The 22,869-nt window shown below is 42.9% G+C and overlaps 1 protein-coding gene across 1 annotated transcript in view; it reads left to right on the forward strand.

The window, feature by feature from the left end:
* Window positions 1-22,869, forward strand: part of LOC126484365 (acetylcholine receptor subunit beta-like 1) — an 883,730-nt gene that overhangs the window by 265,273 nt on the left and 595,588 nt on the right. Inside the window, exon 2 of the mRNA XM_050107835.1 lies at window positions 2,238-2,374. Coding sequence (XP_049963792.1) covers window positions 2,238-2,374 — 137 coding nt within the window. The remainder of the gene's footprint in view (window positions 1-2,237; window positions 2,375-22,869) is intronic.

A 22,869-nucleotide genomic window follows, 5' to 3' on the forward strand; every position in this document is an offset into this window, starting at 1 on the left:
TACTACACTAAGTTTTCATTAGGCCTAATATTTCTTTATAAAATTATTTTTGCTGTAATTACGAAGCAAATTAAACATTACTGTTGACAAAATATATACCATATTTAAATGCGATTTCATGTATGGGAATATCTGTTCGATGTAAGAGAATTCAGAACCAGGTGTAAGACTGGAACTAACAACTACACAAAAACTCGTCTCTTTTTTAAGTAGCTGTATCATGTAAAGATTGGCATCCATGTAAAGGGTCATTAACTCTTTTAATAAACTCCTGTCTATACTTTAGTTTGCGTAAACTATATACATTGTTTGCACAGTGTGTTGACTTGCACACGGGCAATGGGCGTAACACAAATACCATTAGAGAAAAAAAAAAAGAAAAAAGAAAAAGAAACTTTGTGCCGACCATACAGTCTACATGAGCGAAGCAGCAGGCGCTAATCTAATTATGCATACATATTATAAAAATGTACACTTTAGTCATGGAGCAGTTTACAATGAGAGCACTTAATGACTTGTAGCAAACTTCACACACAATTTCAAAAGTTTACGAAACTTTTTGTTGTTGGAAACCCCCACACAGTGATGAAAGGAAAAAAGTTTATAGCTTACTACCTTTTCACCCTTCACTGCCCTATGAAGCATTACGTTATAATTTATTACTTCTTTACTACTACGTATATACGCGACACATTTTAGATGCAGTATTCACGTACACCACTGAATGTACCATCAAAGTTATATCATTGTACGACGTGTAGTTCAGGAGACATGACGTCAAATACCGAAAACCTGCCGCATCATGCATGTTGATTTAATTTATTACTACTTTGCTACGAACTCTATTTCCAAAAGATTTCGCAGTCGGTAGTCACATGTGTCACTCAACGTGCAAGATAAATTATATTACCGTACAGCACATCGTTCAGAAATATGATACCATAAACATTGAGCTGAAAATGAAATTGCATGGCGAAATTCGCTAGAAATGCAGGTGAAATATGTGTAGAAACATGCGTGAAATATGTGAAATTTATGTGACACTTGCGTAGATGGGTAAGGCCTTGGGTAAAAGACTCATCCTAAACCATAGAACGATTTCAACTAAATTTGCAACACATATCGATTACGATCTGCAAATAAATATTGTGGGGGTAAAAACCAGCAGACTCCTATTGGAGTGAGTGTGGTGATGTGGAGAGAGAATGGTGAGAAGGAGTTGAACAGACGGGAAAGGGGGAGGAGGAGGAGGAGGAGGTGGAGGGGGAGAAGTGGACAAACATGGGTGGGATGTGGAAATGCACACACACACACACACACACACACACACACACAGAGAGAGAGGGAGGGAGAGAGGGAGAGAGAGAGGGGGGGGAGGGGGAGGGCGGCGGAATGGGGAATGGATAGAGAGAGGGGTGAGAAGGGGATGGACAGGCAAAGAAAACAGGAGGAGATGGACAGAGACAGGGAAAAGAAGAGATAGGTAGAGAGAGGGTGGAGGACGAGATGGACAGAGAAAGAGGAGGAGATGCACAGCGAGAAGGGGAGGGGGACTGACAGAGAGAGGAGGGAGGAGGAGAAGGACAGATAGAGGGAGGAGAAGGAGGAGATGGATAAAGAAAAGGGAAGATGGCATGGAATCATAGGGGAGGAGGAGATGCACACAGGAAGATGCAGCAGATTGGCATAAGGGAGAGGAGCATTTGGACATAGAGAGGGGAAGGAGTAGACAGAGAGAGTGGCAGGAGGACAGGAGGAGATGGACAGAGTGGGAGGGGTGGACTAGTTGGATAAAGAGAGAGGTGGAGGAGATGCGGAGGAGAGGGGATGAAGGATGAGATGGACAGAGAAAGGGGAAGAAAAAGATAGACTAGTAGAAGATTGGAATAATACCCTGGCAACAAAGTGAACTCAGCTTGTATACAAATAATTGGAAACTAGTAATGATACTATTCATGCTTTGTTTTAGTTCACAAATTACAATACCTTCTCCTCTAAGGAGATGTACCTAGGTCCCACATCATATTTTACTTCTGTTGTGCTGCAGATTTTTTTCCAACATTATGTACAGAGTTCTGGTCGTCCATCGAGTGACAAATCTGTTTAAATTAACCTCAGGAATGCCTGTGTGGCACTAAGTAGTTACTACTGCACGTAGGGGTTATGCGGCGCCAATTGTGTTCTTGTTTGTTGTTTTTCCCTGTTGTGACGCTTCGTCTTTCTCCGTGCCTCCACAGGCTGGTGCTCTGAGGACGAAGAGCGGCTGGTGCGCGACCTGTTCCGTGGATACAACAAGCTCATCCGGCCCGTGCAGAACATGACGCAGAAGGTGGAGGTGCGCTTCGGACTCGCTTTCGTTCAGCTCATCAACGTGGTGAGTACCGACCTGAGTCACTCTGGCACTGTCTTGACCTGATGTTGCGGAAGAGAGTTTCCCCTCATCAACGAAACCAACCATCATATATTAACGCTGTTCCTCATTGATGAGTCGGAACATTATGACCACCTACTTACCAGTGTGCTGGCCCACCTTTGGAACGAAATACAGAGGCCATTCTAATTGGCATGGATTCGACAAGTTTCTGGTAGACTTGTGGCACTAGACGTCTGTGCATTGTTCACACAATTACCGCAAATTACAGTCATGGAGTTCAGATCAGGCAAATCTCATGGACGAGAGATCAGTGTTCCGCAGTTATGCTACTCAAACCACTGCAGCAGGATTGTGGCCTTGTGACGCTGGCAGTTATCCTGTCTGAACGGATGCAGGTGGTCACTGCTGTCATGGCGCCTTCGATTACTACCACAGATTCCAATGATGGCCAGGCGAATGTTCCCCAAAGCATAATACTGCAACCATCATTCTGCGCTCGTGTCGCAGTGCGTATTTCGAGCAGCCGTTGACAGCCGGACCAGACATTGACCTGGTGTATCAAGAAATGTGACTCATTCATCCAGATTATGTTCCTATGGCAATTCCAGTTGTAACTGAAGATGTCGTTTGGTCAACATGGAAACACATACGAGAGTCGACTGTTGCGGATAGCCTACCTGCAACAGCCCTGAACTCTGTAGTCATATCTGCCGCACATCGCCTACTATCCTTCTTTACAGAACGAAAACTCCCACACTGTTTTATGAGGCGAGGATGTCAAGCACCTTGTACTCTCTTCGTGGTTTTCAGCCCTTCAACCAATTTCAATAGATGCTCATGACTTAAGCACGTGAACAGCCAACCATTTCCGCCGTTTGCAAGATGCTCGTGGCATACGCTGGGCCACAACAACCTGCCCTTCATCAAAATCACCACCAGGCGTCATACAGTCCCACGGTTGGCAGTGGTCATAATGTTTTAACTCATCGGTGTACGTCTTCAATATACAAAAAGGACTAATCAAGTAGGACGAGCAACCCTATCAGATTGTTCGTAGGCGATGTTGTCGTTCACAGGAAAGTATCGAAATGGATAATCGCAAGTAAATGCAAGACTTGGGAAAATTATATTTGGTCTGATGATGGCAGCTCTCTTTGAGATTAGTACTGACCCTCTGTACCAAGTCACATCGTATAAGTACTGACAGGGACCTTTAAGCAGTGACATGAGTACGTGTTCGTATAGTTTCTCGCGCAGAGCGGTAGCTGGAGAGACAGGGTAGTGAGCCAGACTTAGATCTTAGCGCGCGGGAGGTTAACGACCGCTGCTCTGCTACACCGATCCCCTCCAGTGTGGTTTTCAAGTGGTTTTCCATGTAAATACGGTGCAGGTCTCCAATAACTGCCCCACCAAATACGATCCCGTATACAATCGGCTACAATACGATAACACGCAAAACAAATATCAAGCGATTCATGGTGTAATAGTGCAAGCGATTTCCCTTCCTTATCTTAAGAGACCATTGAGGCATCCGACCATAAAGCGAAAATAGATTTTCTACTCATGCAAACAGCGAACACCGTATGAGGCAAGAGACGCTAGCAGCGATATGAAATGGGACGAACAACATTATCGAGGGCGAAAAAAAGGCTTACACCTATTGCAAGGGTTCTGGGAACTGTCACTGCATTTATAAATTAATACTGCACGCTAGTGTGATCAATGCTATTGTTCTGGCATGTAGAGTTCGTATCAACCAGTTATGACAACAGAAAGCAGAAAAGTAGAGAGCCACAATGCTAGGATCGTAACAAGCCGGGGCACCCTAAACGAAAGAGTAGCAGATATGTTTTGGAGGAAATGGGACGTATGTCTCGTGCAGCCCTGTTGGGTAAATTTTGAGAATCAGTATTCGTGGAAGACGTGATAGCATTCTAATGCAACCGTCGTGTATCTCGCATGGGGATAACGTGAAGAAGATAAGAGATCTTCAAGCGTGTTCATAAACATTGCCTGCCAAAAACGTGAAACACTCAGGAGGCACGGCGGGATGTCAGGTCACTCCGTTCATGCACACACCTTCTGCGGGTACATCAACGATTACACTTGCAATTCAGTGTGAGAGGTAGAACAGCAGGCAGAAGGCATTAGGGTTGCTCACATTTAGTGTTGTTAACAGACTTTGTTGTGTATAAAAGCGGCGTGAACAGCGTCAGAGCTTGAATGACCAATGTGAAGGACACGGAGATGTCATGTACTCTTGTGAGACAGCGTTATCAGCACCTGGCAGGAAAGGCGTCTCACTGTCGAACTCGATTTGGTCGGTTTATCGCAAACCCTTCACATTTGCTCCTGCCATCCGAGAACATTCTGTGTCATCCCACACCACTGGTCGGAGACACGCAGCAGCCGGACTATAGAATTACCATCCCAGCACCGACGGTGTGTTTGGAGTGGTACATGACCGGGAAATGTGGATTGCTGATGAACGGCGTCGCATTGTATTCCGTGACGAATCGTGGGCCTTAACTAGCACGGATGACCACCGTCGGCGAGTATGATGACGACCTGGGGTGAGGTCCCCTTCTGCCGCTGTTTTGGAGAGGCACAACCGTGTAACTCCTAGTGTCATGGTGCGGGGAACCGGGGGATACGACTTCAGGTCACGGCTGGTGGGGACTTCCTGTGTCCTCATGTGTTACCTCTCATACGACGGTACAGTAATGCCATTTTTTACCAGCACAGTTCTCGTGTACACCAGGCATGTGTCTCCATGAACTGTCTGCTGATGTTGAGATGCTCCCGCGGGCAGCGAGATCCCCGGATATGCCCACTCCGTCACGTTGCCAATGTCCAGGATATTAAGGACCAGTTACAACAGTTTAGAATTATATTAATACCTTCAGCTGCTAACGGGCGTTGATATATATCACCAGGGACAGGTGAAAATGCGTGCCCCAACCGGGACTCGAACCTGGGATCTCCTGCTTACATGGCAGACGCTCTATCCATCTGAGCTACCGAGGGCACAGAGGGTAGCGCGACTGCAGGGACTATCTCGCGCACGCCTCCCGTGAGACCCACATTCTCACCTTGTATGTCCACACACTACATTCGTAGTGACCCACCACAACACACTCATTACTCGTGGAAGACATTCTTACCAAGTCGCGTAAGAGTCCGGGGAATACGTGTGCATCCGCACAGAAGAAGAACATGTCCGAAAGAACAGACACCATATCCATATAAGTATATACTTCTGGCAACACCGGCCGTGACCTTCTTCTTCTGTGCGGATGCACACGTATTCCCCGAACTCTTACGGGACTTGGTAAGAATGTCTTCCACGAGTAATGAGTGTGTTGTGGTGGGTCACTACGAATGTAGTGTGTGGACATACAAGGTGAGAATGCGGGTCTCGCGGGAGGCGTGCGCGAGATAGTCCCTGCAGTCGCGCTATCCTCTGTGCCCTCGGTGGCTTAGATGGATAGAGCGTCTGCCATGTTAATAGATCCCAGGTTCGAGTCCCGATCGAGGCACATATTTTCACCTGTCCCCGTTGATATATATCAACGCCTGTTAGCAGCTAAAGGTATTAATATAATTCTAATTTCGTTCTGGACGGCGTCCGAAAGAACAGACATCATATCCATATAAGTTACAACAGTTGTGTACTAGCTTCTCTCATGAAATGATACAATGGTTTTATACCACCCTTGAGAACCAGACCAGAGGAAGCGCAATGTCGTACCGATAAGTGAGCTCATACTGGCAAGTTCTTCGTAGTAATGGCTAGGCTAGATGTTGTAACCACTGAAATAACATCACATACTTTCTCAACCTGTGACTTTTCATTTCGTTTCCTCCTTGCCTTCTGGGTGCTTCACCTTTTGCGTCCATCAGTGTATACTGCCATTTACTCCTCACTCAGTAAGCAAATAGAATTCTCTGTACATTGACTTGCAGAGAACAACTGTTGATAAAGATACTCAATCTTCGACTGCCTGCAGTGCATAATACCGCAATTCATTCGAACTTTCGTGAATAGATGCTTCCGTCGCGGATTTATGGAACCATTTCATGTTTACCAACGAAAAACACAACAATCAAAAATGACAGAACAGTGGTGAACAATTTTGACAAAGATAGTCCTAAAGTAGATTTTTAACGCAAAAATAGGTAAACATATTGGACAGTGTAAGAGTAAAGAAGTTGAAAATTTGTAACGTCAACAGTATGTTACTATAAAGGGAACACAACAGAAAACAGTGTTTCTTTAGCGTATATGCGTGAGGGAGGGTAATGAGGGAGTTAATCAGTTGGGTAATTTGACAGTTATTCTATGTCTCTCTTAACGGCGACTAAAGACTTGAATTTCACTACAATTACTGACATATATTTTTGTATAGGCCCTTAGGTGAAGCTCTCACTTCATTTGTAATCTGTCTACCCACTGCAGAAAGCACTTACCTGCAGATTTTCGCTCCTCGTTGCTCACGAATTAATGATAAACTGTTCAGTGGTAGCTCGTGCAAAATTTTATAAATTTGCTTCAATATTACAAAAATAAACAGAAAACAAATTCACAAAAAATATATTAAAATAAATTTAGTATTCAGTGACGAGAAATGAAATCCATACGTTCTTGTTTTCTCCTGCAGAATTTGTCTATAACTTTGGAGTTGAAAGCCTCAACGCAGGTTACCGTATTCTTCCCATACCTTCTGCCTAACCACACACTCGAATTAACGACACATTCAGCCGAAACTGCCAAAAAGTTTTGACAAGAAAGAATACAAATGTCATTCTTGATCCAAGAATCTGTTGTTACTTATACTAGGGTCTCCTTAAGGATTTTACCGCCGATGCATCATTAACTGAATTTAATTATACGAAATTGTGCCAAGAGTGACCTGTTTCTGATGGACCTTCTATGCGCCAAAAAACATATTAGTAATATAAACCTTATGTGTGAGCGAAACATATCGCTTTTCGATTGGCCTTCCTATTCTGTCTTTTCGTTGGTCTTTTGTTTGAAGTTTAATCAGTGCGGTGAGGATATTGCTGTACTCCGTATTATTTCCGTTCTCGCATGGTGCTTCGAAGATTGTAGCTCTGTTAGTGTCGGCACGGATCCCACAGGAAATACTGGCCCCCACAGCGAACATGTGACGTCACACTAGTTGCCTTGTCCGACATACGTCGCGAACGTTCGGCTACATGTGGGTCCAGGCGAGAAATTAGTACGTGAAGGTACCCAGTATAGTCCTAAACTTTCTCGCATGTACGATGTACTGAAGTGGACTTAAACAACAAATCTCTTCCTACTCGAGACGGTCGCTGGAATCTGCAGACCTACAGCTTCACGTATTGTGGCGTATGCCACAGAGCTCCTGTATCCCACGCAGGCAGTGATGACGTCAGATAAGAGCATGTGCAGCCGAACACAAACAGCAGGGTGCTGTCTCTGAGTGTATCGTTGTGCAATGAAATCATTTCAGCACTCGACACTGTGGCTTCTGGTTTCAGTAAAACATATTTTCGTCTGCTCTGTTTGCACACCAGCATGCACTCAAAGAGAAATAGCGTAATTTTAGTGCGATGTTTACAGTGTGCTGTAGCACACTAGCACGTGATCACCGGCCACCACTGAAGCTGCTACATACTGTCTCATTTCTGCCACTCAGAGTGTTGAGCAACGCGCACATGTGGTACAGAATTTACACAAAAAGTTGACCACTCATAGTGATTTTAATATTTGTCATCCTTGTTAATGAATTCATATGGATGCATTGTTGACATAAATACCAAAAACTGAACTGCACTGTATTATCATTTCACACCCACTTTCATTTCCTGTTCCACTGCCACTTAAGCACTGCACTGTCTTCCATCGTCACATTCCTCAAAGTTATTCCTGCGAGGTCTCGGCTTGGCTTGGGGGCGGCAGGAGTACACGAATGGTGCTTACACAGTCTCCTCTCTCATCTGATGCAGACCTCCATTACTTATTTTCACATGCAAATGTCTTCATCTCAGCGATGAACTTACATCCAACGTCGTCATCTGTTGGATATGATTCCAGATTGTCTTCCCTAAAGTTTTTCCTCTCTACAGCTACCTCTAGTACTACAGAATTTATTCCTTCGTGCCTTAATACAGCTATCATGCTGTCCCTCCTTCTAGTGTTTTCCATGTATTCATTTCCTCTCCTATTCAACTGAGAATCCTTTTCAGCACCCATTTGTAACATTACATTTCAAAGGCTTCGAATCTCTTCTGAAACGCGACCTGGCATTTAGTTGCCTTGGGGACCGAAGGTCTGTGGAAACAGGCATTGAACACCATTTGTGACACAAACTTTATATACAATTTATTACAATGACCAAGTTTCTTGACAACGTAAATTAAGAGTGCAAATGAATAATGTCAGCTGAAAATGAAGAGAATAAGTCTAATCAGATAGCTTCACACGTTAGGCTGCTCAAGGTACTCAGATACCATCTCATTCTAAAGCATACATAAAAAACCCTTGAAATAAAAATAATAACCCTGGTTCAAGTTGACATGTTATATGTTGGTCACAGGAATCTCTTTCTTTTATAAACAAAGAAATTTGTCGTTGAATGCAATCGACCCCAATGAACTGTAATGACGCATGTAAGTTAAAACGGCGAGCAAGACACTTGCTTTCAACCACTTACCAACAACTCTGGAAGACAAATGCACAAAAATTGATAACAAAGTTGTCTAAAATTTGGCGGACACATTTTCTCTCAAACAAGAACTAGAACACTTACTTCAAATTACTCAACAAGTTTGACAGGCAGTTTAAAAACATTCTTGGAAACAGAGATGCGCTTACACTGGAAACAGAGGGCACAGCCTGAATTAGACTACGACTCTAGAGCCAACAAGTGATTAACGAATGAAGAGGTGTCCAGGCAACCACTAGAATAAATACTTTCAATTAAATAAAAATCAATTCCTTTAACAAATAGGCTAAATCCTAATGCAGCTTGCACACACATACACACACGCTTCGTCGTATTAACACTCAAGGCCTACATTACCCCGAGCTACTTTACTAACCAAGGATGCTGGCACCCAACACACACAGTAAGGGAGCGGAATTTATTCACCCAGTTTTTACAAGTTACCCTGATCCAGACGAAATGGAAGCGGGGAGTGCGTCATAGAATTCTTTTATGAACTGCAAAGTTTTAAGGGGAACAGTTATTAAAAATATAACAATTACGGGAGGCAGAGGTGCACAGCGTACAAATTTAATAGTTTAAAACATGCTCTTCCGGTCCCGGAAAGCTACATTTATACCAGTCAGTAACATTAGGAGAAGAATAGACAACATCTTCGGAGAAAGCCAATCAAGAGACTGAAAGACTCGTCGCACTTTCTTGACCCAAGACCAAAACTTGCTACAAAACGAAGTTAACTACAGGGGTAGTTCCAGAACGTGATGTCAGCCGTATAAAGAATCCGGGTAGCTGCCAGAGAACACAAGTTGATGTAGGTGTGAGAGCCACCTTCACACAATGGTGAGACTCCCTCTCTGCTAGCCGCTGTCCATAGGAGCGCTCCTACTGCGATAAATGTTACGCGGCTTAGTGCACGCAGCCGGCCCCACTCTGATCCGTCCAAGTCGCCAGGGCCATCAACCCTGCGTTCCTCAGGATGGATTTCTGCGACGAACCAGGGATCGAAAATATGAGGCCACTCGAGTCAACGTCGAGCGACTCCACTTCCTGCTTTGCTCCTCGCCCAACTACGCTCTCTCACCGTCGAACATCAAGAAAGCAAATTCCCGGACGGCGTTGCGTGTGAGGCCGCCAGCCACGCCCTCTGGCCAACGACGAATACAACATCGTGACGCGACCTGTCGACTCGCGGCAAGTGTAACTGCTCCTTCTATTGGTTCGTTGATGAAGTTCGTGCTCCGACTAGCTAGCGGTAGAACGTCTGTATACTGTCTGATAAGGAACGTTACAAACAAAATCTGTCCTGCTGCACTATATTCACGCCGAGTACGTATTAATTGTACCGGCCAGCTCCAATAATCACATGCTTCCCGACGTGCACGAGCACACCTACACGCAGATGTATACAAACTGCTATTATTGCACTAATCATGATTACAGTCTATATTCAGCAATAGTTTCTCCTCTAAAGTTTTCAGTTTACGTAAGCTAAATAGTGTGAATCAAATGGCTCTGAGCACTATGGGACTCAACTGCTGAGGTCATTAGTCCCCTAGAACTTTGAACTAGTTAAACCTAACTAACCTAAGGACATCACACACATCCATGCCCGAGGCAGGATTCGAACCTGCGACCGTAGCGGTAGCGCGGTTCCAGACAGAAGCGACTAGAACCGCTCGGTCACACCGGCCGGCACTCGGACTTCGCAGCGCGATTCCTCACATACTGGCATAGCATACAAACCATACTTATAGGTGTATGAAGCTCTAGAATTTATTTAATTCATAAAAAAATAAATCAGCTGTTACATTTTAAACTTCATCTTTAGAAAAACCTCAAATTTTATAGTTAATTATCTCAATTTTATCACAGTTTTTAACAGATTTGGCAAATTCTAGAGTTTCATACAACTATGGTTTGTATGCTGTGCAAACTTCATCGAAGAATACCTGGCCGGCCGGTGTGGCCGTGCGGTTCTAAGCGCGTCAGTTTGGAACCGCGTGACCGCTACGGTCGCAGGTTCGAATCCTGCCTCGGGCATGGATGTGTGTGATGTCCTTAGGTTAGTTAGCTTTAAGTAGTTCTAAGTTCTAGGGAACTGATGACCTCAGTAGTTAAGTCCCATAGTGCTCAGAGCCATTTGAACCATTTTTGAAGAATATCTCTTGCTTATGAAGAAAAGTGTACCTATAGCAACAAATGATGATTCATTTCCATACTAAGCTGATCTTGGATGTACATTCTCAAATTAGGTCCTATGTTCCACGCCAATAGACTTCTTTTAGCTGGGAATTCCGCCTGTCTGTGGTTATTTCAAGTTTTCTCCTTCCGTTATTTTGTTGCGTGGGTAGCGGATTTCTTTTATTTCGTGTACTTCGTGGTCCCCAATTTTAATGTTAAGTTTATCTCTAATCTCGTCTCTATTCTCCTCATTACTTTCGTCTTTCTCCGGTTTACTCTCATTAGACTTTTTATTCCGTTCAACAGCTTCTGTAACACTTCCTCACTTTCTTTGAGGATCACAGTGTCATAAGCGAGTCATATCATTAACATCCTTTCATCCTGAATTTTAATCCAACTCCTGAATCCTTCTTTCCATTCGATCATTGATTCTTCGATGTGCAGCTTCAGCAGTTGAGGAGAGAGATTGTATCCCCGCCTTTCGCGGCGTTATTCCAAGCACTGCCTTTTGATCTTCCATTGTTATTGTTCTTGTACATATTCTATATTACCTGTCTTTCAAAACAGTTTATACCACTTTTTTAACAATTTCAAACCTATTGAGCCATTTTATGTTGTCAAACGCTTTTGTAAGGAGACAAATTCTACGAACGAGTCTTGATTTTTCTTAAGATGACTCTCCATTATTAAGACAACGTCACAAATGCATCTCTTGTACCTTCCCTAAAGTCAAACTGATCGTCATCTAACAAATACCCAGTTTTCTTTTCCATTTTGTGTATTATTCTCGCCAGTAACCTGGCTGCACGAGCTGTTAAACTGATTGCGCCATAGTTTCAGAATCAGATTTGCACTCTGCAGCGGAGGGTGCGCTGATATGAAACTTCCTGGCAGGTTAAAAATGTGTGCCGGACCGAGACGAGGTACTGGCGGAAGTAAAGCTGTGAGGACGGGGCGTGAGTCGTTCTTGGGTAGCCCTGCCTTCCTATATGTAATCCTACTCCTGATTGTACATAATTTGGGCTCCAGTACGCATATCGTAAGAGCTACGAGCACTTGTTCATCTTCGCTATTGTGAAACTACTCTTCTACTGAAGAAGTACACAAAGCTGTTAAGGAAAGCGTTTAAAAGCCCATGTTTAACAAACATTTTCTTTTCTTTTTTTGGTCTGTACTGCCATATCCTAAAATACGAGAAATGAAGAGCTTGCAGGAGAAGAGATTTGTATTTGTTTCATAGTATCGAAGATGAAGACGTCACAATAGCTCTTCAGGTCTGTATTTCAGAGCCCATGTTTGCGATACTTTTTGCTTCTAATATTGTGTACGGTTAACTGTTTATGCCATTAATTATGCACTACACCCTGAAAAACTTTGTGTGTTTGTGGGAGGAGGTTGAGGGAGGGGAAGCGAGGGTAGGGGGGAGGGGGAAGAGTGGATAGGACAATATGAGCAGAATGAAATCATGATTCTAAATAGTAAGTTTATAGAATTATGAAAAATTAAATTTTACTGGGTAAATAGAATAGTTTTCTGGAGAATGAAACGCCGTCTCTTTTATAACTGTGTACTAGCAACCGAAATTCATGTAGCTCTATTTCAAAACATCGTAGTTGATAACGATATCTTTGCGATTAAAGTAGCTGTGAAAAGAGACTTTACGTCGTTCATCTATGACAAAACGGGACTACGATAGCTTTTTTTACATCTTAGCAGGACCATCATCTATATGTTCTTCTCTCTGTATATATATATATATATAAAGAGAGAGAGAGAGAGAGAGAGAGAGAGAGACAAAGAGAGGGAGAGAGAGAGAGAGAGAGAGAGAGAGAGAGAGAGAGAGAGGAGAGAAGACGTTGACAACTTGTGATTCGTGCTTGAGCAGTTCTAGAATATATATTCTTCGAACTCTACAATTCCGGAACCTACGTAAAACTACAGATTCAAATTTATTTTACATTTACCATGAACCACGTTCATAGAAAGACCCAGTTCTAATACAGAAGTCAATCCATACTGATTCTCGGAACATTCCACTGTTTTCCTTAAGCGATTTAGGAAAACATTGAGAAACCTTAATATGGATGACTCCCGAACACTAGTCAAGTGTCGGTTCTAGGCGCGCAGTCAGGAACCGTGCGACTGCTACGGTCGCAGGTTCGAATCCTGCCTCGGGCATGGATGTGTGTGATGTCCTTAGGTTAGTTAGGTTTAAGTAGTTCTAAGTTCTAGGGAACTGATGACCACAGCTGTTAAGTCCCATAATGCTCAGAGCCATTTGAACCAACTAGTCAAGTGTCTTGTACTGAGGTGACGAAAGTCGTGGTACACTTATTAATATCGTGTCGGACATCCGTTTCCCAGCCATAATGCATCAGCTCGACGTAGGATGGACTCAACAAGTCGTTGGAGGTTCCCAGCAAAAATACTGAGCCATGTTGCGTCTATAGCCATCCATAATATTGCGAAAATGTTGCCGGTGCAGGATTTAGTGCATGAAATGACCTGTCGATTATGTCCCTCAAATGCTCGATGTGGTCCATGTCGAGCGGAGGACAGATCATTCCCTCGAATTGTACAGAATGTCGTTCGGTGACAAGGCGCATTTTTGTCCACAAAAGTTCTTTCATTGTTAGGCAACATGAAGTCCGTGAATGGCTCAAAATGGTCTCCAAGTAGCCGAACATAATCATTTCCAACCAATGATCGGTTCATTTGGACAGAGGACTCATTTCATTCCGTGCAAACAAAGACCACACCGTTATGCAGCCACCACCATATAGCACAGTGCCCTATTGACAACTTGGGTCCATGGCTTCGTGGGGTCTGGACCACACGCGAACCCTATAATCAGTTATTACCAACTAAAATAGGGCCTCATCTTATCAGACCACGGTTTTCCGGTCGTCTAACGTCCAACCGATACGGTCAAGAGCCCAGGAGAAGCACTGCAGACGATATCGTGCTGATAGCAAAGGCTGCTGCCATAGCCCATTCAAGCCAAATTTCGCTTCACTGTCCTAGCGGATACGTTCGTTATACGTCCTACATTGATTTCTGCGGTCATTTCACACAGTGTTCCTTATCTGTCAGCACTGACAACTCTAAGCAAACGCCGGAACTCTCAGTCCAATGAGTTGTCCGTGGTGAGAGGTAAACCCTGAAATTTGGTATTTTGTCATACTCTTGAAAATGTAAATTTCTGAATATTGAAATCACTAACGATTTCCGAAATGGAATGTTCCATGCGTCTAGTTGCAACTAGAATTCCGCGTTCTAAGTCTGTTAATTCCACGTCGGAAACATTTCCACATGAATCATCTGAGCACAAATGACTGCTCCGCCAATGCACTGCCCTTTTATACCTTGTGTACGTGAAACTACCGGCATCTGTGTATGTGTATATCACTATTATGTGCATATCGCTCCCCCATGACTTTTCAGCTCAGTGTAATTCTCACTTACATTTCCCTGAGGCCGTGAACTGCTAAAAATATCTAAAATATATTTCACGTGATTCCTTGGAATCACATGATCCACTACCGACATCATCGCCTTCTATCCGCTTGTTTTACAGATGCAGCAAATTACGGACTCTCTCTCTTTCCTCCACTTCGGAGACTCTCTTTCGCCCTCCTGAAGAATACCATTAGTCACCTTCTAAATCTTATTAACGCCGTCGCGAATGAAAACAGCGGAGAGAGAGATGAGAGACAATTCAATTAGGTCCTACAACTAACGAAGTTATCGGATTTAATAAAATGCTTTGGCGCGAGAGTGCGAATGAGATGCTGTGACAATCAATCACGTTTGAATTGATTCCGAAATTTGCTAAGAGCCTAGCAGGATGAAGGAAGTGAGCTACCCTCGGTGTCAAGTTCGACCTATAATATCTCAGATATGTCATGGCTGTTCCGTCATTTTAAAGTCTGAGCGGGAATGTTTGGATTAAGCCGGGTTTTCCTAGAGGAATTTCGCGTCGCGTCAAGGGGACTGAGTGTTTTACGTCGGCAGGTAGGCAAAACTTAAATACTTTGCGCATTTGTGTTTTCCCAGAAAATGAAGCCGCAAGAGCATTAACTATTCAGTCCACACGTGCTGTCTGGGAAGTGTGTTCAGCAACGCGTTGCTACTTTAGCCAAACTGTTAATATACTGTGCAGTATCTAAGGATCACGTGGGAAAAAAAGGGAAATCCTTGGTTTGCTGATGGTTTAACATACAGGGTGGAGAAAAATTCACGCACTCGGACTTCAAAAATGGCTCTGAGCACTATGGGACTCAACATCAGAGCTCATCAGTCCCCTAGAACTTAGAACTACTTAAACCTAACTAACCTAAGGACATCACACACATCCATGCCCGAGGCAGGATTCGAACCTGCGACCGTAGCGGTAGCGCGGTTCCAGACTGAAGCGACTAGAACCGCTCGGTCACACCGGCCGGCACTCGGACTTCGCAGCGCGATTCCTCACATACTGGCACAGCATACAAACCATACTTATAGGTGTATAAAACTCTAGAATTTATTTAATTCATAAAAAAATAAATCAGCTGTTACATTTTAAACTTCATGTTTAGAAAAACCTCAAATTTTATAGTTAATTATCTCAATTTTATCACAGTTTTTAACAGATTTGGCAAATTCTAGAGTTTCATACATCTGTAACTATGGTTTGTATGCTGTGCAAACTTCATCGAAGAATATCTCTTGGTTATGAAGAAAAGTGTACCTATAGCAACAAATGCAGCCAATATTAATTGAAAAAATCATGAAATTTCACGTGTATAAAAAAATTTTGTTTGTTAAGTATTTGAACTTCCACTGCTATGAGTGAGAATTCTAAATCCTTCCTGGTCATGCTGACAAAGTTTTATGAATTTATTTGTAAAAGTATACACAGTGGAAATTAAAATGTCCTGTGGTGCCCCTCCTGTTCCAAATTGGCCCGTTTGTCGTCCTACCCCTCTTAATATGTTGATATAATGGATCCCAGTGGCGGATGGTAGAAGGATACAGAAAGCGATGCCGAAGGATGCCATTTGAAAATTTGGAAGCAGTGATAAAATTTTGATGGAGCGTGAATCCAGGTGACACTGCCTTGAAAGAGGATTAGTCGGATGCGTCATAAACTGTGGTCGTTTTTTTGAGACGGTGGTAGTTTTGGCGGTGCCACTGGCGGTCCAAAGCTTCTATTTATGGCAGAGAGCAGCGTCGGTTGCGATGGTCACAGCGTTGCGACTGGAGGTGGTCGAACACCCTATCGATATTGACAGTAGCGCATACCACCAGTGATCACAACGGTTTTAGTTTTTGGAGATCATTCACGTGAATTATCTTCTACAGAAGTACGGCCACTTGGGACTCAGTCACCTGCTCCTGAATAACTGAAAATAGACAGATTCCTTACAAAGTTGTAAAGCGTTAGATACATCTGCATCTACATCTATACTCCACAGGTGACCATATGGGGTGTACAACTACTCCCTTTTTCTATTCCAGTCGCAAATGGTGCATAGAAAAAACGGTTGCTGGAATGCCTCCGTGCGACCTCGAAGCTCTCTAATTTTGTCTTCATGGTCTTTTCGCGAAATATACATTGGGGGAAGCAGTACATTGGTTGACTCTTCCAGGATCGTACACACTGGAAACTTTAACAGCAAACACATCGTGATGCACATCACCTTTCATGCAGCATCCGCCGCTTGGAGTTGGGTCAGCAGCTCCGTAGCGCTCTCGCTCTTACTAAATGAACCTGTCGCGAAACTCGCTGCTGGTCTTTAGATCTTCTTTATTTCCCCTATCAATTCAACCTGGTAGGGATCCCAGACTTACGAGCATTACTGAAATATCAGTGGAACAAGGGTTTTGCAAGATATCTCGTTCGTGGTCGGCGAACATCCCCTGAGGACTTTTCCAATGTATCTACCTTTACTACGACTATTTTTATATGGTATTTCCACCTTAAACCGCTCCGTCAGCATACTCACGGATATTTAATAGACGTTATCCATCCCCCAATTTACGCCCAGTAAGTTACATTTAGTCCTATAACATTTCCTTATGCTATGTCCGAGGTTACTTTCATGTCTTGAGATTTCTCTTCGTTAAAAATGACATAATGTATTGTATTTGCAAAGAAATCTTCAGTTCAATCCAAAAGCCCGTCTGATATTCCGCAAGAACTTCCGTTGTTCAGTAGGTGGCCTACGAAACTGTACCGAAAGCCTTCCAGTACTCAAGGAGCAGGCGTCAACCTAGGCACCGATATCTACTACCTTCTGGGTCTCGTGGACGAACAAAGCGGCCTCGCTTCACACGACCATTGTTTGCGGAAACCATGTTGATTCGTACGGAAGAGATTTTCTATCTCCATAAAGGCTATAATATCGAGAATAAAACGTGCTCTACTGACGATAAGCCACCCAAATAAAAGAAGAACTTGTGAAGTCACAGGTACTCAAGGTAAAATTATACATACCACATTTTTCAATAAATTGCACTGAACCATGAAAATTGCAATATTAATTTTTTTTTATTACTTGATGACTAGTTTCCATCATTAGCCCATTATCAGATCATCCAATAAGCGAAGCAAGTTCACCCATGCATTACTTTACGAGACATGTTTAACTAAAATGAATAGCCATGTGGCTCTCGTATGTTATTGCATAGCTTATTTGATGATGTGATAGTGAGTTTGGCCTCGAAATTGGTCATCAAGTAACAGAGAAAATTAACACTGCAAATTAGACGGTTCTCTTCAATTAACTGCGTAATTTGGTAAACCATACAGTTGCTGACGCCATGCCTTCCAGTAGGCAAGAAATTAGTAAAAATGTAAATCTCGTATAGCAGTGTTGACTGGAGTAGCCTATGGGGTAGTTTAAGCCTCCTGTCGGAAATGGGGGGTTTTCTTTCGCTCATAACAGCCACTTCCCTTGCGGATATGTGAGACTTGTCTGGTATGAGTATTTGTATAAGTGAATGTAATGGATGCGTGTATAGAACGGTGTGATATTGTGTTGTATGATGATGATGATGATGATGACGATCAGAGAAGGCGTAGAGTGAAACCTGGTGCCGGCACGTAGCCTACTTCTCTCTAATAGCAACGAGGAGGCCACCAAGCTTAACGTGTCCACCTGACAGGGGGATCAGCATCGATAGTGTCATATGTTCACATTTCATGAGACACAGCGGAGAAGTTTATAATTTTATCCAGAACGTTGGCGCAAAGGCTAGTGATCGGGAGCTTTACACTACCACCTCCCCTTGCCGGCCAAATGCTGGAAATGAAAATTTATCCACCATCGGAATTCAAATAACCTTACATCCGAGTCGAGCATCGCTGTACAGACGGTCGTTATCGATCTTCGCCACGTAGGCGAGTTAGTACTCAAGTCTATCTGTTTGTTCGAAACATGCACAAAAGACAGCTTTCAAAATGCGTACAAACAAAACTGTCCAGTAGATAAAGTTGACATCTGATTTACGAGTCCCAGCGCAACCAGAACAAACTTTAATATACTGTATATGAACGCTAACTTCGTGGCATTGTAAGAACTACTCACGCTGCCGCCGTAGGTACAGTGTGTTGGTGCTGTGTCCGCGCTTCCTGCACGTGGCTCACCCTCGGACAAGTTTATTAGCTCAACTGGATAACTCCAGCGCCGCTCTCGATTACTGGGACAGCCTTACCATTTCGCCATGGGGGGCCACAGCACAGCTGGCCGTCCAGGTCGGGCAATTACGACGCCTACAGAGGCGCCACCGTCCACCCCTCATTTTCGTGCGTAATTAAGTTTGCCCGCAGGGAATAAAGGCGTTAAATTTTCATGATGTTTGGCTTGGCGTCCGTTTCCTACTCTCTAATCATAGTCCCTGGCAGAGAAACTCATTAAAATACTTCGGAGGCAGCGTCGAACTTCCCTCACCGATCCTTTTTCGCGACAAAGGAATTCTGCCTCTAAAACGTTAAAGGCGTTCCATTGTTCTTGAGCACAATGAAGATTAGAAGACCATCTCATTTTCACCTCGCATTTAAGACAACATCTCTCTGGAACAGAGTAGACCTGCGTGCATTAGCGAATTGCTGCTTACTTTGTGGAGCAAACACAGGTGCTGACAACATGCAGAATAAACAAGTGGATATTAGAGGTAATCGACAACTGTTATTTCGTCAGAGAAGCAACGAAAACTACTACCAAAGTATTGGCTACAACTGCATAAAAGTCTAAAGTTTCGCATAGCTAGCCCAGGACAAATGAGGGGCGATTCAGCTGCCCCTACCGATGTCATTTTATGCGACTTGCAATTCTGTTTCTGACATTCAGAATCCACGTAGGAGATTTTACATTCTCTCGCTCGCTGCACGTAATCTGTTAGTCCAATAGAAAAAATTAATAGGACGTTCTTTTAGTAAATTCAATGAAGTTCAATTTTGTACTGGGGTACGTTTACTCTGGAGGCCACGGTTTCGAGTTACTCACAAAAAACGTATTAAAGTGACCTTCAAAAGGACCTCCAACCCCACATATAGCCCTCTACAGTCAGGACTTTTAGTATGTAGTTCGTGGCAATCCCTCCTACCATTGTACAAAAATTTGCGATTACATTAAATATGCCCAATATTCGACCTTTTTCCCTCTCTATTGATAGGACCATTAGGCAACCATTATAGTCCATAACTTCGCTAACATAATTAATGTAAATGTGCCCATGAGGGTAATAACGAAGAAGGACTTCAGTAAACGTTACGATAAAATTAATGTTGACAATTCGAACCAAACTTAACCCTTACAAACACAGTAATTTCATTGTCAGGCCTAACGAATACAATGCTGTAATTGTTTATTTTATGCTGTTAAAATTTACAAAATTATTAGGTGAATTTACACAAACATCAGTTTCACAATTTATAAATGTCCAACTAAGCTGGTGGGGTAATTAGGTCAGTCAATGATGAGCCAACCGAAAATTTTTGTACAGTGTAGGAGGAAGTGTAGTGAACAACATACTAGAAAACCTGACCGGTGGGGGCTGAGTGTGGAAGTGGGGGGGGTGTCTGAAGGTCAATTTTGTAGATTTTTCTTGAATAACTCGATAAATACGGCCTCTGACGAAAACGTATTCAAATACGAAATTGAACTACAACAAATTTCCTATAAAACGGTCCTCTTCGTTCTTCTGTAGGATAACAGTTCATGCAAAGCGAGCGAGAGAATATGAAAATCTCGAGAGTGGTTTTTGAAGGCCAGGTATAGTATTGCGGATTGCATAAAACGACATCGGTAGGGGCAACTGAATCATCCTATATATCGCTCTCAACCGTCTGTTGCTGGATTCTAGAACATATTCTAAGCTCAAAAATTGCGATGTAGCTGGAAGGAAACAAGCTTGTCCCCAAAATCCAGCACGGATTCAGAGGAAAAACACTCATCTGAAAAACAGGTCGCTTTATTCATATACGGCACCTTTCAAACAATAGGTGCAGATGAACATGTAGATTCCGTCTTTCTAGACTAGAGTGCTAACCAGTATATGATCAGAAGGAGTATCGTCCCAGATGTGTGATTGAATAGAGAAATAATTAACTAACAGAATCCAGTGCGTTATCCTTGGCGGTCGTTCCACAGAAATGAAAACAATATCGGGTTTGCCTGGGCACATAACAGAACGTTCAAAGTTTTCGTTATACATAAACGGCTTATCGGAAAGAATCAACAACACTAGAAGGCTGTTCGCTGGAATGTAGTTGCATACAGGAAAGTATCGTCGTAGGATGATCGTGAGGAATTGCATAGAGTCGGTTTCGTCATTTATAATTAAGCAGAAATTACTGCCATTCGTGACAGACTGTCATCTTGTGTCATTACATATTTTATTACGAAGGAAAACATATTCTGAAGCAGATTTGATCTTCTGTAACTAATTCCACACCGGAAGGTCATTGCTGATGACAATATTGCTTTGACGTTGGAATGCTGAGGTGGTGGTTACGGTGGCCCCATAACCAATTTCTTTATGCCTCAGGGTCATGTCAACCGATCCCTTCTTTTATTCAAGTTTTGCCATAAATTTCTTTTCTTCCCAATTCCATCCCGTGCTTAATAAGTTAGTCAACTACGTTTCTAATTGTCAGCACCCTTGTGTAGCTCCACATTCGATAACCTTCTATTCTTGTCTACATTGTGTGTCGTCAATGTTTCACTTCTCTCTAACACTACACTCCAAAAAAGTACTTTCACAGAAGTCGTACTGGCACACAAATTTACATTCGGCGTTTCTTTCTCTCTTTAGAAAAGCTTGTCTTGCTATTGCAAAGCTACATTTTGCAATCCCTTTGTTTTATCCGTTGTCAGTTATTTTGTTTCCTGAAGTGAAACTTCAGTGTGTCACTTACTAGTCTTATTACATCAACGTATTCTAATTGTCACTAGAAAACTTCGAAATTTTTATTTCTGCTCAATGAACTTTAATTCCTTTTCGAACTTCTTGTTTTCATTTCCTTTACTGCTTGCAAAACTAAACATGGCGGGTAGTCTACAGTGGAGGAGGCTGCATTAGAGAAGCGCAACATCGTAGGAGCAGACCTTACCAATGTCACCGCCAGTACATAACTTTTTCCATCAGAAAAACTATTTCGAGGCAGTGCAGTCATTATCTTAGTGTTTGACGTCATCTTGTGCAAATATGTAGGATAAACGTGCCTCGTCTTTCCACACGTACTGACAGCTACTCCATAATCTCTGCTACCGCCATCAGAAATGACACTCGTCATATCTCTGTCAACTCAGATCGTCAGTACCGATTTTGTGCTACTTTGTGAAGGCTTTTGTGCTTAATGAGTGCTAAGTAATAATATTTCATGTCATACCCTTGAGCTAATAATCAGACTTTCCACATTCATCATAATTAAAGACAACGTCACAAACATTCAGTATACATCATTTTCTTCCGCAGATACATCACAGAGTTTATTCCTCGCATGCAAATAGTATACGCTATCACTAGTGAGGGCGCTGCTAGCTCTCTAGCGCTACAAAGAGCATGGATCATGCGTTACAAGCCTGTATCCCGGCAAGCAATATTGGATTAAAAATACTGTTACAAACTACAGCTAAGAGTTTCGGTGTGATTCCGACTAAAGGTGTCAGTGGGTAAGAATCAGACCATATATCCAAAGACCCGGAGGTTCTATACTCAATAGTTTGTATATACAACAGGGCGAGTTGCACTGTGGTTCGGAGTCTACTGTACGCTTTAGATCTCGATTCAAGAAAGTAACGGCATACCATATCAAATCGCCCATGCCCAGCAAACCAACCTGCTGACTGCACCGTCTTCAAATCTTGGATTTCGTCTCTCCCTCTATAAATAAACGTGTGAAATAGTACGCTCTACACACTGTCAAACAAATGCGGCAAATTTTCACTAGACCTTTATAAACAAAAGCAGTGAAAACCTTGTACTAGAATTTCTGTAAGACGTGCGAGGACAACTATAAAGTGATGTCTGATGCTGTCCCGCATTTGAACGAGAAAGAGAATGGCACGAAGAGGACGAATTAAATAAAAGTTGAAAATTACGCAAATG

The sequence above is a fragment of the Schistocerca serialis genome, chromosome 6, assembly GCF_023864345.2.
Source record: "Schistocerca serialis cubense isolate TAMUIC-IGC-003099 chromosome 6, iqSchSeri2.2, whole genome shotgun sequence".
Taxonomy (NCBI): Eukaryota; Metazoa; Arthropoda; class Insecta; order Orthoptera; family Acrididae; genus Schistocerca; species Schistocerca serialis.